At 41.1% G+C, this 26871-nt stretch overlaps 1 protein-coding gene across 1 annotated transcript; it reads left to right on the forward strand.

Annotated features, from left to right (window-relative positions):
- Window positions 1–633: 633 nt before the first annotated feature.
- Window positions 634–17899, forward strand: jhamt (juvenile hormone acid methyltransferase). The gene is made up of 5 exons (XM_022792123.2): window positions 634–4733; window positions 5320–5500; window positions 11955–12228; window positions 13883–14021; window positions 17202–17899. Exons 1-5 carry the CDS (start codon window positions 4535–4537, stop codon window positions 17354–17356), a joined length of 948 nt encoding a protein of 315 aa, XP_022647858.1. The 5' UTR covers window positions 634–4534; the 3' UTR covers window positions 17357–17899.
- Window positions 17900–26871: the final 8972 nt, after the last annotated feature.

A 26871-nucleotide genomic window follows, 5' to 3' on the forward strand; every position in this document is an offset into this window, starting at 1 on the left:
CTTTCTACACACCGATACTCCCTAATACCGACCAGGGGAAGAATGCTGGTTAGCACGAGCATTATAGGAGGGCATACATCATAGATCCCGCGAGTACAAACACAGACTCGTCCAGCAAAGAGTATTTGATATCAGCGCCATATGGACGCCCTCGGGCGATTGTCAGGGTCCCTGGTTGACGACAACCTTCATTGGACTCCATAGTATGCCGTAATCTACATAATTGCTTTTCATGGTACGCATGTATCAGAACAAAAGGAGCAAGCAAAATATTTGCGTGGCCTAATTCGTTCTGTGTCTTGCCCCGCACGAGGTTTTGTGCTGACGGCGAGGATGGTGAAATAGGCTGGTGCAAATGCACAGACATATGGATTATGAGATACCAGAAAAATTAAAGCAACCAATTGTGCTATTTCTTATTTATATATATATATATATATATATATATATATATATATATATATACAGCAAGAAAAAGGGCAAAAAAAATTGCGAATTGCTTCACAAAGAAACAGAAAATGAATTTTTAATAAAAGCTTAGACAGCGAGAGGTTTATAATGTTTCAGAACAAATCAAAACATAAAGGCGCTCATTACTATAAGCCGTTCTGGCTAATATTTAGTTATCTATTTTCTATTTTAAGTAAGAAATGCTAGATGTCACGTGGGAATATCGCAATTTTTTGCCTCATTTGGCTTGCCACTAAAAATAGTTACACGCGGGTAGCTCTCTGCAACTGGGGCCGAAAAAGCAGATAGGCGAAGTCGTAGATACCGACAGCATTCGCTATGAACTTGCTAGGAGTGGACTGATGTGGTACTGGGTTTCCTGGCATAATAAAACGCTCGCTGCCGTGAAAACGTACAGAACATTAACAAACTGACTATAATTTCAAACGAGTCCGAATTGACGAGCACCCGACAGACGGCTTTCTTAAGCGAAAGGATTGCGTTTAACTGTAAACAACTGACAGTAGGTAAAAAACAAAGAAAGAGTTGTAACTTTGGCCATGATGTTTGACTTTGCCCAGAGTCCTAATCCAGCCCGTGTATTATGTCCTTAATACAGAAGCCATAAAAATACTAATTTATTCCCAGATTCGATTACCTTGTACACTGGACCACTACGGACCAATATTGCCGCGCGAAGGAAAACCAATGGATGTAGACTCAAGAGGCTTTTCAACTGTACCAAGACCAGCTGAAGCCTTCAGAACTGTTTCATACGAAGCAGCGCTAAGTAACGTAAGGCTATCGCCTAAGTACTCGGGTAGTACTAAAGTAGTAGGGGAATGATTGAAAAAACCTTACACCTTTAATAGTATCAAGTAATCAAGTGGCAAGCCACCCAATCTAATTCACAAATCATTACTATAATAGAGTGGTCAGAATTCTTATAAATGTATTATTTTCTAGTACAAAGAAAAACATGGCCAGTTTTATTCTGTATGGCTCAGATATTAATCGAACATTGACTCTTTATGGAGTATAAACTGGCGCGTATACCAGATTCTAATGGATAAATAAACACGATTTTGGACAGGTACGAAAAAGGAAAAATCTATCAGGAAGCTGAATACTACTACAAATAAGGGCGCCTTTGTATGCCGATTAGGAATAACGCGAACAACTATTAAATCTTCCCCAACTGAAGGCTCGATAGAATTATTTTTTCGGTTTTTCAGTCATTAATCCAGTATACACAGCCCCTTGAGAAGCGCAAAATTTTTTGGGGACTTCTTCTTAGTGCAAAAGCTTTTCTAGCACCATAAATGGCCCCTCACGCCCCCGGTTATGCTGGGTCGGAAGTAGTTTAAGCATTAATCTCTTAAGAAAGACGCCAGCTCTAGAGTGTTCCTCGTATACGGCACACCAATTCAGGGTGATATTTCGAAAACTTGTAAAGAGAAATTTGGGTGCGGCAAGCGTCGTTTTATTTAATTGCGCGTGTCTATTTTTTGATTATTTTTTTAAAATTTATTTATTCTTACAATCGAGATGTAAAATTTTTGAAGAAGGTAAGAAGAGCCTTATAACGGTATATAATACTTGATCATTAGCGAACGTAAAATTAGCAAACCAGTCAATGCCGTAACTTTTCCAACAACTTAATACCGATATACTTAGCTCGAAAAGCATTCGATTCTTCATATCGACTATATACATACATATATAATGCCTGCACGTATGATAATATAAACTTGTCAAGGTTACCGAAAGCAGCTTTTTCTTTCATGTTTTAGAGAAGAGTCACGATTTTTTTAGAGATACATGAACGATTAGCACGAATTTATATACAACTGAACGATCTTCCTCGCTAGAATCTTGCATTAGGGACCGAACACGAACCTCGTTGTGGTAGGGCCCTTCGAATATTCGTAATATTCTCTAACTCGAATGGAGTTACCTCTGTTGTGAGCAGCTTTTTATTACTATAGGAATGTATGCAATTTATTTACGTTCTGTTATTATGATGCGCTACACATATGTACATCAGTAAAGAGAATTCACTTTAGACGAAAACACCGGTGCTTGTTCGTAAGCATCAGCTAAACGCACCATCTCGTTGAAAGGATGACTTTTTAAATTGGCGTTAGTGGTCGTTGGCACTAAGTTTAGCGAGGACTTTAGCTATAAATTGTTTAACGTTGGACGACCCAAAGGGAAATGAGCAAAAAAGAGAAGTGCCATGGTTAATTAGTGATCTGGAAAATTAATTGAAGGAAGAGTTTAAGAAGAAAAAGACGGATCAAGTCAAATCGAGATGACTAGCATAGGAAATGAGTGAGATTAACAGTAAACAGTCAGCATCCGTCATACCATATTGGCCAACTATTGGTACTCGTAATAAAGAAGACTGAGCCCCACGAATAGTCACAATATAATGAATCGTCGCCAGCGCAGTCAGGGCCAAAGTAATAAACACTTCGGATAGCTTCTTAATAACAAAAAATAGCTCACTGTGACGTTATTGAGCACCTAATAAACAATCGTCGTCTTTCTTCTTCTTCCTATATATAATATTCTTTAGCAAAAACCCATTAGTGTCTGTCCTATAGACATCTGAGAAGCAATTGTATTTATATCTCGCTCTAATTTAGGAGCAATCAATTACCTATCAAAAAAGAGCTCGCTTCTTAACAAACAGTACGCGTTCTGTGTTTCGACTCCTCTATAGATAGAAAACAATAGAATAATTATTATATCTATCTGCAAAAGGCGAACAAAGAGAGGTACTTACGTGACCGAATCTCTTAGGTGTCATTGTGCCCACTTGTTTCCTCAAATACCCCAATTCAGCTGAAAAATTCTCACGAAAGCATGCGATAACCTGCTTGTAGACTATTCTGTTCTTAGTGTAGACTTTCCAACAATCTCTGATCTAAAAATAATTAAGCGATTCACGGTTAAGCTGTTCAACGTTTTTTACGACACTGATCGTGTGTACTATGTGCACCCGCCACTGATATCAGTCCTTACAGATGAGAATCTTCTGCAGTCGATCAATTAATAAACTCAATTCATAATACTTAGTATTCTACTAATACATTATATGCGCATACGTACGGCGAATGTATCAGTGTTCTTGACCTGTAAACGCGATTCCGTTCAGCGGGACCGAATCAGATCGTTTCTAGCACATATTAGTTAGCAACGATAGAAACGCCGTCAAAAAGCAGTACGTCTGGCTCTCGAGATCGTCACATAAGAGATATAAATGTAATGAAATTGAAGAGATACTAATGGAATGAAAATGACTCCGTCATTTAGAAAATAAATCACGAAAAACAAGCAAATAGTATCTACAACAACGTACTATTTGTGTAAACATTCTATCACAACGTATGCACCAATGAAACAGGAGCCAATATCAACTCGGATCACGTCGGAGACAAACGCAGGACCATATGTTATAGGATGATAAGGATCACGCCTCCTTTATGCTGTGTGTCATCGATAACACACTGCAAGATGATTATAGCAAGGCGGGAAGGACGATATCTATTCACCATTATGGAATAGGCCAAACGAACAATATAGAATTGTCACGTTCGCAGCTGGAATGAAAACCTGTCAATCGAAATATCGGGTGCATTGAAGATATAAAGTATAGGCTCGTTTATCTATAATTAGAATAGAGCCTCAGCGATTTCAGGCATCGAACGCCCACATATGTCGACGAGCAACTTTTAGCTCGTTGAAGACACTCAAGCGTAAGGTTATATGAAATTTAAACCAAAATGTTCAATTATTCGCGCTCCTTTAGCTATAGTATACGTCACAATATGATAGCTGGAGTAGTAAGGCGCGTAACGAAATAATGAGTTTTCCTCGACTTGGCCAGCGGGGTGGTCTTCCTTAAAACAAATCACTACTCCTGCATTTACTTACCTGCAGCTATTTAAACCGCCTTCGACCTGACCTTTTTTGCTTAGTTCGTTTGTGCACAGACGAAGACTGTGGTATATCGTCACGCCATTCTGTATCGTTCAATAGCGACTGAATAGTCTCAGCGAAGGATTGCAAAATAACGATGTGGCTATCGGTAGCTGTGCATCAGGCGCGGCAGCTAAGTAAGGTGGTACTGTACTCGCGCCGCATGCGCAATCACGGCCTAGAAAATCCCAGACTGTATCAGAGTGCCCACGACCTTCAACGGAGAGATAACCAAATGATTCTGGATTTCTACAAGAACACTCTCGAAAGAAACCTCTGTCTCGAGTCGGCACAAGGTCAGTATGTTAATATTGTCTTCGCTATAGAACAGTTCAGCAGTTTTTCATGTCACTGGATATTATGTAGGGATATAAAGTCTTCAATGATTCGGCAAGCAATCGTTAACATTGCTGAAGATATCAAATTGTCTTTTAAGTGTCCTAAAAAAATTCGTTCGAGCTTCCCATACGAAGTGAGACTCGCAGATTTTGAACGGGAGCCATACATAGCCTTTGTAGCCTGCATCGTTTTTTGTGCTAATGTGCTTAAGTGGAAATAAAGAAATCTACGTATAGTAACTCCGATTCAATAAAACGTACGTTTTCCACGTAGCGTGACGTGGTCGGAGCATGTGTCCTCGACGGAAATGTTTAGAACTATCAGCAGTTTGAAAAACTTAATAGCAGTTCAATAATTCTGGATTAATAACATTAATTAAAGAAAGCAAAATAATAGTTATTAATTGTTCGAGACGCTCTTGCTGCCCATACGAAGTACTCAAACACTATTCTAATGATAACAAACTAAAAAATAATTTTTGCTACTGAATGCCTATTTAATTACTTTCCTTTTCCTATTTTGTTTGTACATTGATCTCGTTAGTGCTCGACATTGGTTGTGGCAGCGGAGATAGTTCGCACGACCTGCTCTTGCCTTTGGCTGTTGAGCATCTAGGTGCTCAGAGGCTGGTCGCCACAGATCTCTCACCGGCCATGGTAGAATTTGCACGCGAATCGTACCCACATCGTTCAATCTGCTATGACGTATATGATGTTAGTTCAACGTAAGTTCGTATTTTACGACTATTTACTTTAAGGAGTAATATGGATCATTTACTCTCTATGTCCATATATTTCTGAACCTTGATTTATCCGGCCCAAATCTTCATACCCAAACCTCATGGCGTGATCAGAAAAGTCTCCCATGCTAGGAATGTGCGCGGAAGATGGAGTTCCCGGAAGAATACAGAAAAATGGGTTGTTTGTTACCATTTGCTCGATAAGAGTTGAGAATTATTGCGGAGGTTTATGATGAAGAACTATTTGTTTATCAAACTCTACAAAACTGAAGCATTCGGTTTGGAAAGTACTTCCTATATTACGTAAAATAGCGGCTTCACTGAGGTAGTTCAAAATTGGTAAAAGATCTTCATTTCTCTTCGTGCAGTTTTTTCATAAGGCAACCTCCTTCCTCTATAGGATGTCTAATGCTAATTTGGTAATTTGCAAAATTTTTGGTAGAACTTGTACGATCTCGCTATACTTTGTTCATCTTCTTTGATCGGATGAACAGTTTTTTTTTAGGCTTTAAGAGAATCGGCTTTAAAAAGTAATTTTTGATATTTCACTTTCTCCCGATTTTACAGTAAAATAGCGATTTTTACTCAAAATAGTTCTAGTCTTATCCAGACTATTAATGCAATATGGATCGTTGCTTTTTATATTGTTGGCTGTACGTAATTTTTTTTTCTAAAAGTATAATTCCTCTTTCCTGTAGGAAGGGGTAATGCTAATCCGGTTTTAATCTTTATCTTAATACCATTATTATTACTAACAATACCTATCTGTTTGACAATGGAGTCCGTTTATAAAATGAGCCTTTTAAACGGCTTCCTTTTTAGGCTCCTTTCACACATGTATGGCTAAATGGTAGGAAATGATATTGTCGTAAGCTTTTCTTTATATTCTTTTTCTGCAACAATATTCATATAACAGGCCGAGTTAAGCGTTCTGGTGGAGTGGTAAAAATAATTTCGATGATAACAATGAAAATAGTACTTTAGATTATGATTTTGTCAAGGTACGATGGTTGTCCACTTAAGAGGCATTGTGGCGCCTATGCATTAACTGACATTTGCAATGATACAGCTCCCGATACCGAAAAAAAAATGAACGACTACACGCCAAATTCACTGCTAGGCTACAATTCAACTATTACAATGAGTTGGCATGCATACCTTCCTATGCTCATAGACACAACTGACTGAGTCACAGCCTCGAAGGTCGAACTATATATATGCGGCAACGCTTCGAAGGAACATACCCTATTTGCCCCAACATAACTGCGCTATAATATCATCCTCTTTAGCCACTGCTTCTACTCGTTTACGGGCCACGGTTTGTAACCGAATTTCGCACCGTTGACGCTCATACAGGAAACAGCTATGCAGAGATCGCAACCTGATTAGGATTTTTCAAAAAAACACCGTACACCTCGTAGGAGCAGTGTAACAAGCAATAGTTAGGTAAATGGCTGATAAAATTCGCTAGTTATTTCCTTTGATTGTTACTAACTCGGATGACCCTGAATTAACGCAGCGGCTATAGCGCATTTTCAACGACCAAATATGTGACGATTTTTTATTAGTCGTTATATTATGTGCTAACTGTCTCATCAAATAGGGATTCATCGCACTGAATATTCGCTGGGAGCACTTAGCAGACAGGACATCTTTCCTCACCCCAATGAATAGCCCTACTTGCTGGCGCCAAGGTACCACTAAACGATCCGGCAATCTAATTACAGATACGAAAAACGAGCGTGAGGAACGACGACGAAATTTCACTGACAACAAAAATAAAGTTTTCAAGAAGATCATGACAGACGTCCGAGTAAACAAAGAGCGCGTATGTTTTTCCTCTAACGGAGCAAATGGGACGGCAAAGCATATTTATGCGTCCCACGATGCTTATAGTTATATCATGAACTGCAGAGGCTGCAGGATACTTACTGGTTGACACCACCTATCAATCGCATTCTGCGCACTGCCAAGTAGATCCAGAAATACAATACAATAGAACTAGACTTTGAGGCTAGGCATTTTGATGCTTCGATACTACTGGTCGAAGGGCTCAGTGTGATTCGTGAAGAAATTTTACATCCAAGTAACAGATCGATGCAGTTGTAACCGCACTCCTTTTGGGGGAAAAACGAGGTCGTTAGCGGAATCGATTTCGGCCAATTGCTGTCGCTTGAAGTCGAACACGATAATTGAATGCTTTCGTTCCTTTTTTCGGATTACGAACTAGTGTGCGCGTGCAGAACGAAAACATGGCGCCGTCAAAGGAATTATTACTGTGTGAGTAGGCGATAGTGTCGACGTAGACGGGAACTCCAATACCTACATGATACACTTTTCGAAGCCATGTGTAGCAACTATAGCGGCGGTTATTTAATTGGCCAACCACTCTCCTATAAATAAGTAAACCAACTTACTTAACTACCGAACGTGCAACTGTTTTGAAGATAAACGATGACAGTATTACGAAAGTTGTCAAAAGAGTTAAATGCCGATCAAAAGCTAGACACCTCACAAATGACGAACGAATTGGCAGTTGTCGATGTTGAAAGGTTGGACATCCTTCATCTGTAAGAGATTTCTCCACATAAACAGACAACAATTTATTATATAAGTTGACTTCGCACGTTGAAAGAGGTTTCTCAAATCACGGTCGAGTAACTGTAGAAATACTTGCTTACATTGTGAACTATGCCTGCATTCAGTGACCCTAAAGCAAATACGTGTGTCGTTCTAGTTTGGGTCAAAATGTCAATAGGCGGTGCCAATGAATCATTCCAATTTACCAAAACGAAAATGGTCCTTATTCCTAGGCTTTTTCGTGACCGGTCACAAAAGCCAGGGATAACATTCAGACATGTCGCACTACGCTTAAATAGACCGACATAGCCAATTGTATGTTTCGGTTCCTCACTTATGTAGCAGAAGAGCTCACTGCAGATACCGGGCATCCGAGATAAGAGGAAACCGTTGAGTCCCTTCTGATAAAGGATGTTACTGTACATGCAAGTGTTCTATGTGCTAGTGTAGGAAATATACGGCTAGACCGCTTCGACAAAGCTAGGCAAATTACAAAGTCGGAAATGCGTCAACGCGAGAAGTATAGGGTCGTCCGATGGAAGCTTAGTTTATTGCATAGTAAGATATTGGTATCGTAATCCCTTACATTCATAGGGCTACGGTCAGAAAGTGACCGATGAACAGCAGCTGGTTCGGACACATTTAGGCTATAAAGTCCTATCCGCTAGCCGCTACATTGTCACTCTCCGACCAGCGCCGTAGTCTTTTACGGTATGTACACCCTACGCGTGTCTTCCATCACCTGTAATGAGCTATCGACGCCAACTTTAATTCTAGTTTATTTATTTTGCACTTTGTCGCGTCTGTCTCTTTCTCAATCTGTTTGACTATCAAGTACATCTTTTCTTTTTACACTTTTTAGACGGTTTATTTGAAGAATCACTTATCCTGACATATGTGAAAGAATCATAGGGGTCGAGGGGGATATATTGCGATGAAGCTTTCAAGATGTTCCTACAGCCAAATGTCAATCGTCAAGTAAAAAATGCCTTCAAAAAGCTCAAAGCTTAACAGGGTGCTATATGCTTTTAACTGATAGATCTTGATGGACATTTAACATTTTTTGCGTACAAAAATGGGCGAAAAACGAATGTAATAGTTTTTTTTTTTGTCCATGTACCGGTAGAGTAAAAACTTGTGCCGAAGACTCCAAGCGGTTTTTCCGATATCGGTCAGTTCAAAAGTTTGTGTAGCCAATATTTTTTTTTTTTTTTTATAAAATATTATCTAAAGGAAATACTAAAATATCGAGCATATTTTCTACAAGTAAGGCATTATTTGATTGAGGCCAATTGTTCACACTAATAGGAAGATTAACGATCTGAGTAAAACTGCAATTTATCTAACTATATTTTAAATGGAAATGAGCAAAAACAAATTGCGCTTTCTTCTATAACAGTCAGGCGAAAACGCGTTTTGGGAAGCCTTCGAAAGTTTTTTTTTTAGCGATCTTCTGATAAATGCTAATTGTAGCCGTATATATCTGAAAATAAAAAAAAAAACCTTTAGTGACGTCAAAATCGATACATCTAAACATAGTATGTAAAATCGCCAGGGGGCGTTGATTGTATCATCATTTAGTTTAAAATGTGCAACTGTATGTTATAAGATCGATATAGGAAAATGTTCTCTTTTGCTCAACTTTCGCTTATATATACGAATATATACTGACCACAAATTAAAGCAGCAGTCCTAGCTACTCAAAATCAAATAGTATATAATAGACACGAATTTAGGTATCCGTCTATTATATACTATTTGATTTTCTGTACAGGCTATATACTATTACCTAGTGTCATAGAAATGTTTGCGTGACCTGCACATTGAACACAGTACGTTCGACTCGGCTGAAGTATGTGCGGTGAACCTATTATTTGTATTGCTTTTTAGTATTTGTCTATTGACAGACAGGGCAAGAAGCCAGGCTCGTGCCTACCTGACCTATTGACTAATCGAAACAGACATCTTCAGAAGGCCAGTACCGTCGATGAAAGTAGCATAATATGCCTTGTCAATTGTATTATATTCTAAGGGTATGAGTCCTTACCTCTGCTGCTTGCTTGTTCATGATGGAATACGTCTGACCGAGGATGGCCATAGGGCAACGCTGCGAAGCTGCGTATCGCTGATGTTGTGCAAAGAAGTGTCATTTATTTACCCGTTACCGAAACGCTGCCTGTTTGCACGCTCATCAACTTGCTTTTAGCGTGTAATAACCTCTAATGTAATGTGTAATCCTTTACCCGTATAAACTGGCGGGCGTTTTCTACGTTACGTTGCGCTAAACCTTACGCCAATAAGATAGAAAAATAACAAACTGGGCCGGAGGTAACAGAGCTCACTAGTTGCCATTGGTGCCTTCTTGCTCTGATCGGTGGATGGTGCCTGCTGCAGGGTTGTGATGACACGGGTTCGCAGGCCAAGCGTAGGCATCCGGCGACGTTTCTTGCCCATTCCGCCTTCTTTTATAGATTGGCAAGCAACAGCAAAAGCAGCATTAGCGTTGCCATCTGTGAAGGCACTGACGATGACTCCAATTCGCCCGATGGAGGTGGCGATGTCGCCATTTTTGCCATGCCCCCATGGACTTCCCAACGTCCCTCAGACGCCTGAGGAGCCGCTGTAGGACTTACGCTGGTCGTTTCCCGATTACTGCCTCCAAGTCCAAGATTCGCTGGAAAGCCTCGACGCTGGAGGCTGTTTGGTATAGTGCACTCGAAAGGCAACATGACACAACGTGTCTAGCACTCGAAACAGCATCAGGCCACTCAAAGTAGCAGTGTAAGAATCTCGGACGTAATACCCCAAGGATGCGGCTATTATTGACGCTTCCTCCTACTGCCCCGAAGAAAGAAAAGCACGGCGAGAGGCAGATCTATCCTTGCGGAGTATAGGTCCTAAGGTTCGTTCGAATCTGATACGATACCAAGGCATGGCAGGGTGGAAGTAGTTGTTGTAATGGTAGCAGCAGCAAAAGCACAAGAAATAGCTATGAGTGGTAAAACGAGCTTTCCGAATCCCAGAGGTTTTGAAAGTTTGACAAGCAGACGTCACTACTTCGTCTCCTGCCGTTATACCCACCGCTGGCGCCACCACCGCTGCTGCTGGCCTTGTCGTGATATCAACATCCAGCAGTCAAGGCACGGGCGGGCTCTATTTTCGAACCAGAGCAAAAGCATGATGCCTCTACGGGTGCCGCGTTTTAGGCAGGTGGGCAGCTTGTTGTAGGCAGCCAATGTCCGGGAGCGATGAAACGGGGCAAATGGTAGGGAAACGGGAAAGGCATTTGGCGAAACGCGAACCAACCAGGTTTCGGGAACCACGATGGAGAAAAATGACGCGGTGCCAAGTGTCTATCCTTACGTCTACATGTACGTTGTATGCGGATGGGTTGGTAAAGAGTACGCAAGCGATTCGTACAAACAGTGGTGATCTTACTTCGTGACGATAATAGGTGCAGATGGTTGACGAAGTCGAGCAAAACCCCTACCTGTTGAGCCACCTTACAGATGAGATTGCAATGAGCTCTAACGATTTGAACTTGTAGACGGGATCAAGCCCAAATGAGACCTGGTGAATGACAAGTGAGCTACCGACGATAAGCAGAATGTATCAAGAAACACAAACCCGTATAAAGTCTTCGAAATAAAAGAAACAGAACCCAAATACATTTTTGAAGGTTCATAAGAACAAAACAAATGGCGAAATAACCTTTCACTTTATGCAGACAATGGTTTGCTCTTCTTTTTGTCAAGATTTAAAGCAAACATTTATACTTTAAAAATGTAGCTAATAGCGGTGAACGAAAATAGCGTATATTTAAAGGCTGATACCACTAAGATTTTTAATTCTGTTACAGGGAATCGACTGAATTATTGTTGTCGAAGTACGGCTATTTCGATGTTGTATTTTCCCTGTACGCACTGCACTGGGTACGAGACCTTGGAAAAGCGTTGAAAAATATCCGCAGACTCCTCAGACCCCCCCGATCTGTCAAAGACTCGCCAAAAAGCTCACCGGCGTTCGTTGCAGCGAGGTCCGATTCGGAGTTTCTTCTCGCGTTTTTGGCGCTCAACCCTGCGGTTTTGGTTTACCACGATCTTGCCAAAAAGCCGCGATGGGCTAAGTATTTCGTAAGTAATGCCCTCTAACGACAAAAATGGGCCTAAATTAACATTTACTTAAATATGTGTCAAGCTATTTTTAACAAGGCAAGATACAGTTAACATTTGCTGTTTCCAAGATTCTTTCACATTTCGCGCCACTGATTCCAAATGCCCGAATTGGCTTATCATTATAGATTCTACTGTATATGGATCTGCTTACCGTAAAGTCATTACCGTCGATTAAGATAAGTAAACGTTTGAAGAGTTACGTCAGATTCGCATCAGCATCAGATCTGACAAGCTCAATCGACAAATAGAAGCCTTGCTTGTTAGTATTGTGCGAGCTGAGTCAAAGATACTCGGGTGGTTTGAAGCTTAACATCTGATCACAGAAGATATGAAAAGTCATATCGACTAAAACGATCGTAGGTTAATATGATGGGCAAAAGTTTGAACGAACGCACTGAATTTTCTCTGAATCCTTCAGGGTTCTTTGAGTTGTATAAGGAAGCCCCATTTTTGGGCTCAACCTGTCGCTTTTGAAACGAAACCTTTAACGAAAGGCCAGCGCCGACTTTCTCTAACTATTTTCTACATAATTAACTTTCTTTTCTCTATATTAATTCAACCGGAAAACTCATAGATTAAAACCATGCGATATCTAAGATCATGTAAATAGGTAATGCATATGTATTAAGCATTTTCAAACATTGACCAAACAAGCTTGCAGGATAATAAACGGAAAGGTAAGCGACAGCCGTGGGCGTGTAGTTGAGAGCGCCAAGAAACGCCCAAGCAGTAACTTGTCTACTACTCATCGCTACTAAGCATTTTCCCGTCATTCTGTTTACATATATATATATATATATATATATGATTAGAATCGTGATGCATAAGCTTAGCAACAGCAACGGCCAGTCACGGTAGCAAATGACAGAATCGTCGTTACGTGACTCCGCAGGACACGTCAAATTACACCGTTATCTCCGGATGACAAAGGTTGAATAATATTAGCCCAGCTTATTCATATTACCCATAGGTTGCTGCTGTCTTTATACACGGACGCGAAATGCTGGGGACCGTGCGCGCGCTCCTGCTCATAATTACTATTTAAAGTACCTCGATTTCTTATCATATACTATCGCTACCAGCTAAAGAGATTATGAAGCGGGTATCTAACACATAGCTTCTGTTAGAGCTGTGTACGTCAAGCGACGTTTGATCAGATATTTACATTTTCGTCAGAAGGGGCTGAATCATCAGATAAGGCAGTCGTGCTTAGAAAAGAGTTGTCATTATGTATCCAAACGCAGAATGTTATACAAAGATATGACAATGTCTTGGTCAAATGGTTGGCTTATTGTGTAGAATTGGCTATATCCATGAATTCAGATCGTTGGCAAACGCATTAATAATAAAATGGTGATTTGTGGGTTCGTTTAAGCTAAATCGAAGGTCAATTTAAATATACTTGAAAAGCTTTTAGATGGGAACTATGACGCGGTCTAACAAAGCCGCACTGATAAGTGAAACATGGTCTTCAGCTGCGTGCAAAAATGAGTTGAGAGAAATAATATCTGTTCAGGGACACGGACAAGAGTTTTCGCTAGTGTCGACCGAATTTTCCCCAATAGATAATTACAGTAAAGAAGAAGCGTATGAACCTATGCGTCTTTTCCAGAATGAGTCGCATATCCCGTTTGGTGAAATTTATTGCCAGAAAGACCTGGAAGGACTTGCCGCGAGCAGTGGTCTCGGACTTCGTAGCTGCGAAGTGCTGAACCTCGAATGTCAACATCCATCAATGGAGACGCTTAGAGGTCAGATATTTTGATTCATATCTTTTTTTTGTAATTGCTGATAGCCAACGAATCACTTAAAATAGACTTATTGATATGTTAAGAAAGGATATTTTATGATAGAATTGTGCCCTCAGTCCCTGTTTGCTTAAGTCCTTAAGTTGTAAGACGTTACTCCAGACGACCGTCAGTTTCAAATTAATTCAGTACTCCGTTAGCAATAGATCCAAGGACTTAGCAGTTACTCATTTCTCCCGCTATTGCAGGTCATTACACCTGCTTGTAACACCTATAAAACGACCGAATCCTTCAATCGGTTCAAACGCTATATAATGTGCGGGTTTTTCAGCAAATTGGATTATTTTTGGACACTGCAGCACAGGATCTATTTGTTATCATCTGTGGTTACTTGTTGCGATAATTGAATGTATTTTGGAATATTCTAAAATCGACCTTGTTGACTTCCTCACATATTATAGTTTACTTTAGGAACGTTTCCTGTATACATGTTGGTACTGTGTCTGAATTTAATGACATACTGTTGGAAAAGATCTAATTTTTTTAATTAAACGAAGATTTTTGGAGACGGGACGATGTTCAACTATATATTCTTAGTAAGAACACAAACGGGTCGTGTACGAAGGTCCCCTGCTTATTAGCAGCCTTTCCTTATAGTGCTTCCAGTTGCCATGTCACAGTGTACGATATTCAACAATAGTGAATCCTTCTATGAAATACAACTTTTTTCTTAATATACAACTATTATACTGCTTTGATTTTATTGGAACTAACCGTATTATACACTCTCTCTCCGGACAAACTCTGAACTCCGGTCGCGCAGATAAATCTTTTACAGTTGATTTTACAGATTCTTGACTGACGAAGAACCAACACGTAGACATGTCAAATGTTGCATGTCAACTGTAAAGAAAGGTACATTTATACAGCCTGCCTATTGTGAATAGTTTAAGGATTAGCAAATGTCCTTAATATCAAAGTGTATACGTTTGTACAAAGTAGCTCAGCGTTCGTGTGATGTTCGATTTGGGCTTGGCAACGTCTGCTCTCGTATTAGGCATCGCATTCCATGTAATTACATCAGAATTGTAGCTTATTTCTACGCAGATTTATTTAATCGTTTTTGTTTAATCGTTTTACTCTCTGATATAAATGATACGGAATCTACTCGCAAAGCCCAGTCAACTAAATACAATACTTTTTAATATATTAACCAGCACATTTAGCAGCAGTTACAAAAGTTCCGCATTAGATAGTTTTCGCTATTGAATAAGCAGAATTTCTGCTAATACAAAAGTGGCAAAAAGACCTCATCAATCTATCCGCATTATCTCAGGTAGTTGAAATCGATAGAAGCAGGCACACTGGCACATACCTCCGTTATATTTATCTGAGCGCATGTTTCACAGTCTGATGTCGCCAGTACTCAGACAGTCTTGTTTTTGAAGGCGGCTGCCTTCACCAGCCGTCGGTTGTCCGACTCGAATGAGAAAGATGAGCCTGTGCGGAGATCGCCAGAGTTACTGCTGGTACTACTTCTGTACTGGAGGGGAATGTTACGTTAGTAAAGAAGGTCTGGCGAGAGAGGCCCGTCTGGAATAAAACGAGCGTAGGGCATTGTATTCAGAACGCAGCCCGCTGATGCTACCAGCCCTCTGTCTAGAGGCAGCACCGTGTGTAGGGAACTGAGGATCTTGAGAGAGGCGATTGCCAAGCGAAGCGATGGGATAATATATTCGACGTCTTTCTTTTCGCCTGCTTCCTTCCAACGCTGCTGCTAGCCCGCCTTTTTTCACTTTTATTTACCGTTTGTCCTAAGTTTCCCGAGTACCAGCTCCGACCGTTTGCCAAAGTCAGTCAGCTGGTCAGCTAGCCAGTCAGGTTCGTGGCAGCGGTGGCGTTGTCGTTCTCATAGTCCCCATACCCCGATCCTCTGTTGGTAGCACGTGCTGCAGTCTGCTGTGTCCATCTAGGCAGTTCCTTTTGTTCTCGTTCCATGTTTTTCTCTTGCTTTTCCGTTACGTCAGTTTGTGGATGTCTGTGCAGTTCAAGTAGCTCTGTACTTACGGGTCGGGAGCCGGTTGACTTGTGAGCTTCAGACCCCTGACCCGCTGCCGTAAGCCTTCGCAGCGCAGACCTTTGCAGTAGCAGAACCTTTGGGCCTCTTACAAGCTGTTGGCCTCGCGTTGGGCAAAATTGGAGATCAGGACCGAGCAGGCCAGGGGCGTAGTAAAGGGATAAGGCCTTCTTATAGCTATGAGTATATGGGGACGAAACCGGAGAAGAAATGGAAGAGGATATTCGCTTGGGGTGCTAGGCATAGTTGAAAGTGAGCTTAATTTTAGCCACAATGAGCGCGCTGAGCCGTGCAATACAGAGGGTGGGGAGGCAGTGTCGGACGACTTAAAGAAGGAGGGGCAACGGAAGGGATGGCAGGGCGAACTCTCGGACGGCTTCGTACTTTGAACCTCACAGGCCTCAAGGACCGAGAAATATAAAAGTTGGTTCTTGGGCTCCGTGGCAAAGCTTCGGGTAGGTAGGGTTTGGATTGACTTTAGGCCTGAACTGTCAGGAAGTACAATGTTAGATCGGTTAACTGACGAGGGGGTCAGTGCGTGGCTTTGGCCAAGCTGCTGACAGTCAGTCAAGGACGGCGACGTCGTCACTCAAATTTACTTGATTGCTCGAGATCGACGCTGCGATGTAAGGCTGTCAGATTGAGTGAAAGTCCGTTTTAAAGTGAGGGTGTTTAGAATGAGAAAGCTACGTGAACTATCGTGGAATATATGCGGAAGAGCAATCACTATAGAGAAAGTGACAGGTGACAACCCCGCAGAGTTACATAAAACCACACATGCACGCAACTTTATACGAGTACAATCTCTCCTATTCTGTTCTAGTTAGATATTTTCCTTGGACTCGGTGGATTTGGTGCTATTGATTAAATGATGATAGCTATACTCATCCGAGGAACGCTAAGCAGATTTTTAATGTAAAAAATTAGAGTTTATCTTTTTTGCGGTTTTGAAGATCTCGGGTATCAAAGGGCACACATGGTTGCTGAGAACAATATACATGCAGATTTTTATTTTTACGCGGGTTCAGTTGAGCCCACACGGTCAGTATGCGTGCGAGTGAATGATTCAACGGCGGACTTCAGCATTCAACTTTATTTATTTACAGAGTCAGCTGTGGCTGTGTGTCCCTTTTACCAGTCGATACCCAAGAACGTCGTCGAAGAATTTGAACGAGACCTCGTCGAGGCATACCTCCGTCTCAGCGAAGGCACTACTGTGTTCAATTATCAGCTTGCGGTTTTGCACGGTTTCGCCCAATGAGCATTAAATGAAGTGCTATTTGAGGATCTAATTAAATCGATATCATTATTTAAAGACTGCACACACGATAAACACTGTAGATAGTCTTAACTAGTTCACCAGCGGTTTCAGCAGAAATCAATTCTGTATTCATTCTGTATATTCATTGCGTGATACCTAGGGTGAGGATAACAATAATCTCTAACATTTTTTCTATCTATGTGAGTTAAAATATTTTTACGCTAAAGCAGAGACAGATACTTACGGATTGCTGATGTAATGATACCCACCACGTAATAGCCTGATTTTATACTTTGTCACGATACATGCGGTATCGTCATTATGTTCCTGATGCAATACGTAATACACGTAGTCAGCACGGACACATTACATACAGGAATCTGTACCCTCACGATACCTGTTGAAAAGCCTGCATCGTACATGAAACAATGAAAAAAACTTCTTAATAATGAAACAGTCAGTTGTCGCAATTCTAAGCAAGTTTTTTCTCCATACTATTAATGTATTGATAAAATAAAAAATACAATTTTTTGTGATTTTTCAAGTGGCGCTAGTTTAGTGGTTTTCTATTCAGTTTACTTCATTTTTTTCCTAATTCTGTCAGGGTTAGCTCGAGTGGTACCGGCGTTTTGAGAAAGATGAAGATCGAAATTTCCGGTAAAAGCGTCAATCCTACAATCGCGACGAATACTGACCAACCGTTCATCGCGCAAAGATTCGCTGAGACGAGCTCAGACTCCGGGTATCGGATGAGGTCACGCAATTCTCTTCAAGCTCGTGGGAGATATACCGCAACACAGAGGTCGATAAGGCATGTGTGAAACATATCACGGAAATGGCACGCATGTAATTTTTGCTCCTTCCCTGCTTTTGTCACTGAAGGTCTTCCCATGCAAGCATCAGCTCGAATATTTTTTCTTTTCAAATAATCAAGCAATCGCCTATATCGCTTTTCATAGGACTTAGGCTCCTGTTTGTTTTATTTACATTGAATTATCTTTTGGAGTTTATAGGAATCTGCTCTAATAGTTCACTTGGAGTTGCAAACAAAACTCTAGCAGCTTATTCAGGCCGAATTTCAATTAAAAGAAAGCAATTGCAGTAGCTCGAGTAACCTGCTATTGGGGACCGAATAAATGTTATTTCTGCAAACGGATTAGGTTATACGTGACAAGGGCAACGAAAAGGGATACTGTACAGACCAGGCAGGAGTTATAAAGCGGCCTATGGCCAGTCCGACGTTTTTGTCATCTTAACCTCCATGTAATCCAAAAGGGCAGTGGCGTCATGCTGGTCAATATTCAGTGTATTCGTTGTACTTGAATGTAACGAAGTCATGAGCCATAACCTTTATCATCCTATCCTACCAAGACATCAGGCTGAGCTAATCTGGTTTAGGATTTGCTTCCTGATGATCAGCTAATACATACATTGAACGAAACGTAAAAATCTTTTTAACTAATACGCAATTCGTGTAGTGGGCGATTGCGTGCACTTGGGTCGAAGGTCATGCTAGTTACATCATGTTAAATATTACTATTCTTTTCTACCTAATCACTAAAAAATCGATGCGTGACTTTGTCCGTTAATGCGAAAGCTCAGTTTTTCTCACATCGATTTTCCAAAAGGCTAACAGGTGAAGCAGCGAGGGGCAAAGGGACTCCTCGCACAAATCCTATTGAGAAACATCGTTTACCCTCAGGTATGGGATTAATTTGCACCGAATTTCTGAGTTTTGGACGACAGAATGACAAACTATTCCATATTTACTATAATTTCGAGCAGGATTTTAATCTTGAGAAAACCTTGTCTAAAATCGCTCTGAAACCCAAATGACGCGTTATTGTACTGTGTGTCCGTAACATAAAGTCTTAAACATTCGATTGCAGATATCGTCTTTGTATAACTTCGTAAGGTCTATATCCACGACGCTCATTTTTGTTGATCCCGTTTATTACACGAACAAGTTCAATTTTAAATCCAACACCGGTCAAGCTGTTTACTTGTATGTACGAGTAACTGATTCAAGCCTTTTTTGCAGCTTTGTATCACCGTTACGGCTATCTTTCACCATGGTAACTATGCTCTCACTCCTCATGAACCTGGACGAAAGAGGACATTTCATATTTTTCATTCCCACAAGGAAAGAGAAACAACTGAGGCTGGAGGGAAAACAGACTATCATCAGAGTGCCCTTTTCTGTAGGGATACGACCTTCAGTGAAACTATGGCGCTTGTATGATGGCCGTATTTGACGGATGTGTCGTATTGGGCACTCTGGCATGTCGTGTGCTATATAACACATTGAGAATTCAAACTTAGTTGTTTTTTTTAATAGTCCAGCCACCGTCGTCTTTTCTAGCTGTACAACGAAAGGGCTATTTGTAGAACGCGCGCTCGGCCGTCCGAAACGAGATGGCGGGATGATTGTGCTTTATAGGATGTATTTACCCGTTTCTTAATTTTCATCGATCCTATACGTACAGACAGAGTAAGCCTTATGTCGCGTATGCTCACATAAATTAGTCCGTTAGAGGTTAAATCGGCGGGACGTTGTCAGTCAACGTTGTTCGCCTAATATTTGTTATTGCACTAGACATATTAGCTGCAATAGTTAGTAAGCTATAGTAACTTGTACTTGTTTTTTAGAATACACAGTGACATGAAAGGCCAAGAATGTTTTCCATTAGAACTTTTGTTTTAGATATTGACATTTAACGGGAGTCGAATTGTGATGGGTCTGAGTGATTGAAATGGCAAGATTTACTGCTGTTGAGGATAGATAGCTTATGTTCAGTAATTGAAAGATCTGAAATTAAATAGAGTGTATAATCAATAACAAATGAGAAATCATTGCCATATGTGCAGCCTCATACTATTGTCATTACGTTGCCAGCGATATAACGTATTTCTGAATGCAGGAGTATTACTTAATAGTCCTGCCTGTGCTATCGATGCCGTAGAGAAAAGCCACAATATAAATTATCAACCGTTGGAAGTTACGTCAGGCTAAAGAATTCTGAATTTGGCCCATTTTTAGCCCCGTTCTTTAAGAAGATAATCCACAAACTACTCAGCTTCGCGGAACGATGAATTCCGCCAAGAGCAAAGGGTCTACCAAAACTCAATAAAATAAGTATAAAAATATATAATTCATTTTGTTTGAAACGAACGCAAAATAAAAGGGACGTACAATAAAAGTTTAAGTAAGTAATCAGTAGACTGTCAGTTGTTTATGTGCAACGCATATACACAAATAGCGATTATAAAAGAACTTTATGACACAATGTTTAACGATGGTGCTGAATCTGTTCCAATAATCTGTTTCGGCAGTTATCCAGTAGTTATATCGTATATGCATATTAGTGCAGAACATCAATTCAATTTTTAACATGGAACGTGTGATCTTTCCAGGAACACCCGGGATGAAGGATCCATACAGGAAGCAGCATTCAGATAAAGTCACAGATGGCTCAATGGAGTGTGTCAATGGACTTGCTTTTTGTGGCCTTAGATGCCGAATATTTTAGTCCTGGAATCGCTTGTCTGACTAATATTTTTTTCTAAAACGTTAAGCGATCTCTCTATGTATCCGGCATCCACAAAGAATGGTTCTGTAGGTTTTTTGCGTACGTAGTACATTCTCGTTTGTTTCAAAAAACGACTGCCCGTCTCTTTTTTAGACACCTCTATCGAAATCCTTATATCTGACTATGTGCTGCCACTTCTAGTTTCCTTTTGGCCTTCCTGTTAGCACGTTGAACGTCTTTACATACATACTTGAATGTGGACTGATAAGAACGTGCGTGACAGGGTGAAAGTCTGCGTCTAGGCATTCAAGACACCACCAGCTCAGCCTGTCGAGATCAGCGCGCCTCTCCAGTACGTTCTTCACATCTTCGGGTTCCTAAACCTCAGGGACAGCCGTATACTTACCAAGATCAGCGCAATGCAGTAGCTTCTACGTTATAAAAGCCATTGAACGTCCAAACCAGGTCTCACTTAAAAGGGAGACGCTGTCTGTGCAAAACACACTGGATGCAGAAATTTTATGTGCCTACGATTCGTTGCATAGTCCTTCTACAGGAGGTCCTTTAAATCATCCAGGTGCTTCTCGTGCTTTTATGCGATGCCAGTGCCACTATTAATTTTACAACGACCGAATGAGACTGTCCAAGTAATAGCTAGTTTGAAATAGTTAACTCCGAGGCAAGTATTACTTATAATGGGCGGTTCGTCATGGCATTGGAAGAGATGATGCATGACCAGGTGTTACCAATACCGTAATTTCGCCCTGAGCTAAATTTTCAAGCAATTCCAGCTTCAATATAAAACGATTATTAATGCAGCGATAAAATGATGCAGTTAAAGTTATCGATCAATAATAGACTTCATGTAACTCTATGGCATTACGCTTTTCTTCAGCTGTTTTTTGCGTCAATAGTCTTGTCGCATTGGCCATTTGAAGAAGACACGCCATAGCCTTGGGCCGTCGACACACACACAAAGAAGCCTATAATATCACATATAGCGTATAAGATCCTGGCCTTGCATCTGGAGTGTGATAGTAACCCGTCTTTTCATGACACTTATTTTTCTCAATTTTGTTAAATACGCATCCGGCCTCTGGGAGGGGCATATACAAGACGACGATGTTTGGAACACGTGTACATAATCGTCTACTGGTGAGTTCTGGCAGTCTATGTTGCCGGTTGCCATGTTTATTGTAAAGGATGAACTCCATTTACCATTGGAGCTGAACTTATTAGAAGGGAGGTGACAGCACGTTGGTGAAGACGACCGGAAGATGGCTCAAAATATGGTTTTTATCAAGGTTCTTCCAGCTGGCTTGTCTTCTCTGATCCTGTGTGAGGCTTAGTCAAGCCTCAGTACACAAATCGGAAAAGGTACAGAAACAAAACAAATTCAGGTGATTGGCTGAACAGAACCTGTGTAGTAGGTACGAGCGCTTCTATACGATTCGATAACAAAAATTCGTCAGCTACTTGAATAGTGCCTCGAGAAAATCATGATGACTTATCTTCATATGTGGCTTAAGTCTGCAGGCCATCTCTGATAGGATAATAAGGGCCTCGTCTTTAAAGTAAATCGCAGGAAACTATGAGCAATACGAATTACAAGACGCGAGTTACTTAAAAAAAACCATTAATAGGTGATAAATGGGATTCGTGCTAGTTGATATTTTTATTTTGGGCTCATTAGAAAATGTCAATCTACTATTCAACCAACGCATTTGACAACTGAAAAGCGTTAGCTCGCAAAAATCAATGTTTGTCCAATCGGCCTGATTGACACTCAGGCGCTAAGTACTTTTAAAGGACTGTTATTTGCCGACTGTCGAGATGATCCACTTCTAAATGAGAGTAGTAGATCTTACATACGGTTAAGCACTTCTTCTGGAAGCTTGAATTCGTCGTTCGATGTCAGATCTAGACCACTCTATATATCCTTAGAATACGTTACCATTGCACCATCGTACCTCGACTACTCCTACGGGAAACGCAGAGGTCAGTAAGCCTACCGGAAATACAGCTTGTTGAAAACGTATAGCTGACAAGTATAGCGTATGATATTCGTCTACACGTATGAATCTCACGTAAAATCGGCACTTCGGTTCAGACGATTTGGATACCGTTAGAGACAAATTTCTGCTGGCAGTATAGCTAAGCAGGACATCAGATATTTCCCTTTGAACAATATTGCGGAAACGCGATCATTTCCTGCTGTGAAAAAAAAAAAAAAAAAAAAACTGTCAAGAACTCCCGACGGTCGAATAATTTCTTTCTGGTTTACTTCGCCGGTTTGGCCAACTTTGGCAATACACATGCAAAACGATACCCATCCGCGTTAAACACTAGGATTTCATATTATATATAAAGTCATGATGATGCATGGCGGCCTATAGTTTAGTGTTTTTTTCTACTCTGCTCCTAGCTGGATATACTTTTCGACTTTTGACCAAATATATGGTTAACGCGAAAAAAATGAATAGCACAGAAACATGCTCAATATGAGTGCAATCGTTGCCATCGTTGTTTTCATGTTAGCGACAAGTCCAAGGCAGTAGCCGTTGCCAAATCAAGCTAGTCATCCCTTGGTTTACAAATATGACTTCGTTCTTCTCGGCTACTATATTACTACAAACTAAGATGCTTACACGAATACACATACCATGCTACGTCCATGTGTGATAAACAGTGTATTTGTATATAAGACACAACTGTCACATGTTGAAAAAGTGGCTCTGCGGAAGGATATAACGCCGAGACGTGCGTTACAATTCTAAGACTTGCAGCGGCCTGCATCATTATTATTTGAGTCGATGGGATGTAAGTAGCGACGGCCTCCACTTAAAAGCAGTGGATAGTCAATGTGAGCTCTTGGTCCTTCATCTCCATCAACGCTGCGGTCTTCTTTTGGAAGGAATCAGCAATCGGACGTCGCTTTATGGCGCTGTTTGCCCTCTTTCTTGTACCGCCACCCCAGGATAGTAATGTCGGCAGCGGTCGGAAGTTAACCAGCAGCTAATGTTCAAGACTCCTGATGTTTCCTCCCGGTGTGGAGGCCGAGCTGGAAGCAAACATATATTTAGTTCCTGCAGCCGAGTACTTACGGGAGCGAAGAAAGAACACGGAAATCATCAAATGTTTCACAGGGCTATGTCTCAATTGGGGCCTCTCGCTAATTCTTCTCGTCTGACAAACCTGCTTAAAGTGCTCATTTATTTTCATGAAACATTGTTTTACTCACTGGCCATGGGAGGGTACTGCAAGTAGCGTACGTTCATGTGGGTTGTATTTGGATTTTGCGGCAACTACGCCTAAGATTAGTGAATGCGAGGAAGAGACTCCATATACTTTTTACCACACATTTTTAACCATGATGCTGGTGAAGCTCACCTGTGTTCAGGCTGTCGCCGCGTTGCGGAAACCGCCTTTATGATTAACCACTACTCATAAATATACATGCTATTATATATTTCACCTAGCTGTCACTTCCTCTAACGGGGTTTGCCACACTGCGCTTCAGTAGGTTTCTCCTAACTCCCTAACGCAGCCTCGGGATCCAGTGGAACGTTATTGGCACACAGCTGCCACGAGCTGATTTGTTAGACTGACGTCGAAGGAACGCTAGAGGAAGCTGAGATGGTGTCCGGGCGTGCGCCCGCTCGCCCCTATTCGGCTTAGGGGTTTCAGTAACCGGGAGTTGAAGCTCGTTCTAATTAGCAAATTTTAAGTCCCTTCCGCCACCTACTTTCGCTCTATTCACTACACACAGCCATACTCGGAGACTGCTGCGCAGCTTCTCGTTTGATGGGACCAGGGGGAGACATACTCGAAAAAGGTGAAATACGGGAGAGTGAGTTGCATAGAATGAGACAATGTTCGCAAACTAGTTTCCCGACCATCCTGCACTTCTAATTTGAAGTTCTGACGTGGTTGTTATTGGGCCGTCTTTTCGTTAGGGCGGTACTGTTTACATGCATGCACTAAGGCCATCTCCTGGCTGTGTGACATGTAGAGAGAGTAGGCAGGCAGATAAGGAGATTTCTCTTTTACTTCCTTTGACGCCGACCACGGTGGCGTAAATAAAGGATTTGTGAGGTTATTGTGTTTTGCCTACGGTGTGGCGCTCACCATAAAGACGATAGTCGATGTGCCGCTACCGTCGATCATTTCAGGCTACCTCGGTTTACGATGGGGTTAAGTATGAGACCAGCGGATAGAAATGTAAGGAAGAATCTAGGCATGCACAAAGCCCTGGTGGTTCGTAGGTTAATTCTTTTCCACCCGTCTGTTCCCACCGCCGGTGTCGCGTCGGATACAGCTTACAGACTGGGAAAGACTGCATGAGGTATGCGTGCGAAAGACAATCGTGTAAGCTGATCACCGCCACGATATACGACTAGATCATCCCACTAAGCAGCTGGTAACTTCGTTGTGGAGGCGCCCTTCTCCACTCCACTCCCCGGGCGACAAGCCTGGGCCAGAAGTGCTCAGGCGTTGCAAATATCACCAACGGTTTGATTCTGATATTGTATAACGAGCCTGCCTTCAAGCATATTTGCCGCTTCGGCAGGCCGGCTGAATCTAGCTATAGGTGTACGAGGTAGTTGTCCGGTTATCAGGGTCCACATTCTAAAATAATGGCGACCGCCTCCGTGCTTGCCTAGCTGTGATAAATGACCAACTGAATGACAGACGTACTTGTAGATTGACAGATTCGGTAAGTTGGCAAGCCAGTTCGAAGGTAAGCTTGCCTGGCTAAATCCTTGCAACTGGATCGTACCTTCAGGCTGTCGTTATACTGCCGATGATCAGTTAGCATAGCAGAGCCGGTATTGGATACGTACTCATCATGAGAGTCACTTAGCTACGATTCGTTATAATCCAAACTGATTTGTATGGGGTGCCCAATGTATGGGGTGTATGGGGTTTTGTTAAGTAAGTTAGGAAGATAATAAAGAATCAGATATGTATGTGCACGGAGAGCAATGTGCATATGTATTAGTGGCTGTTTGTAATGACTTTTTAAGGTAACTACTATGAATAAATACTTTTGCTCCTTTGTTTATTAACATATTCCTCCTATGTTATTATAGATTTGCGTATGTGAAGTTCTGTTTAGCAGTAGTATAGCGCTCCACGCTTGAAGTTACTCGAACATGAAACATTTTGTGAAATCTGGAGTTTACGAAACATACATTGATGCGTACCAATTATCTATATTTTATTCCAAGACGAAAATCCACCATTCATACTTAAATCAAACGCAATCGTTGAGCCAAAGGAAATTTAAAAGTTGATAGTAGCGCCCGTAGCAGTAGATAAAAGAAAGTGATCCTTTTAGGTTATAATTTATGTACAAGCCATTGAAATGGCCTAATTCTTGTTTCCTATGCTTACTACATGCACTTATTTGTGTAATCCAGGAGCTGTGTAGAATTAAACCGATGGTACGATTTTTCATACCAGAACTCATATGTAACCCTTATTGGGCAAGCAAAGTTCGCCTTAAGTCGAACCAAACATTACTGCATCAACCTACCTATATTGAGTTCATTTATCTATATGATCTTTAAGCTATAGTTTTTTATGTCGATTTTACGTTTACCAAATAATGGAGTTTCCTACAAACCAAAGATTCAACGGAAGTATCAACATGCTACATCGCTTGCATCAAGTCGACTTTTCAATCGTCGTTTATTTTTCAGTCGCTATTTATATAGTATGCAAAATGTTTGTGTGTGTGTGTGTGTGTGTGTGTGTGTGTGTTCGAAGGCATTTGAAAAGCCTTTGCTAGGTCTACAGGCCACTGTTTTTCGTCAGTTATGCTTATCCCGAGAGAATCAAGGAGCAGACTTTTAGTCACGAAGTGCGTATTTTTAGTTATAGAAAATGTGTGTAGAAATTTAGGTAGAGAAGCTTACGTGCACTCGCTCATGATGGTGGGAAATTTGCCTTTGGAGAGTTACCTCGTTAAAGTCATACATA

This window comes from Varroa destructor, unplaced genomic scaffold (genome assembly GCF_002443255.2).
Source record: "Varroa destructor unplaced genomic scaffold, Vdes_3.0 BEIS01000002.1, whole genome shotgun sequence".
Taxonomy (NCBI): domain Eukaryota; kingdom Metazoa; phylum Arthropoda; class Arachnida; order Mesostigmata; family Varroidae; genus Varroa; species Varroa destructor.

Bases quoted from the DNA above. Each gene is read 5' to 3' on its own strand.
- jhamt (XM_022792123.2), top strand. From the start codon at position 4,535: ATGTGGCTATCGGTAGCTGTGCATCAGGCGCGGCAGCTAAGTAAGGTG. The intron at 5,501-11,954 runs GTAAGTTCGTAT...ATTCTGTTACAG, and splicing joins GTATATGATGTTAGTTCAAC to GGAATCGACTGAATTATTGT. The intron at 14,022-17,201 runs GTCAGATATTTT...ATTTATTTACAG, and splicing joins ATCAATGGAGACGCTTAGAG to AGTCAGCTGTGGCTGTGTGT.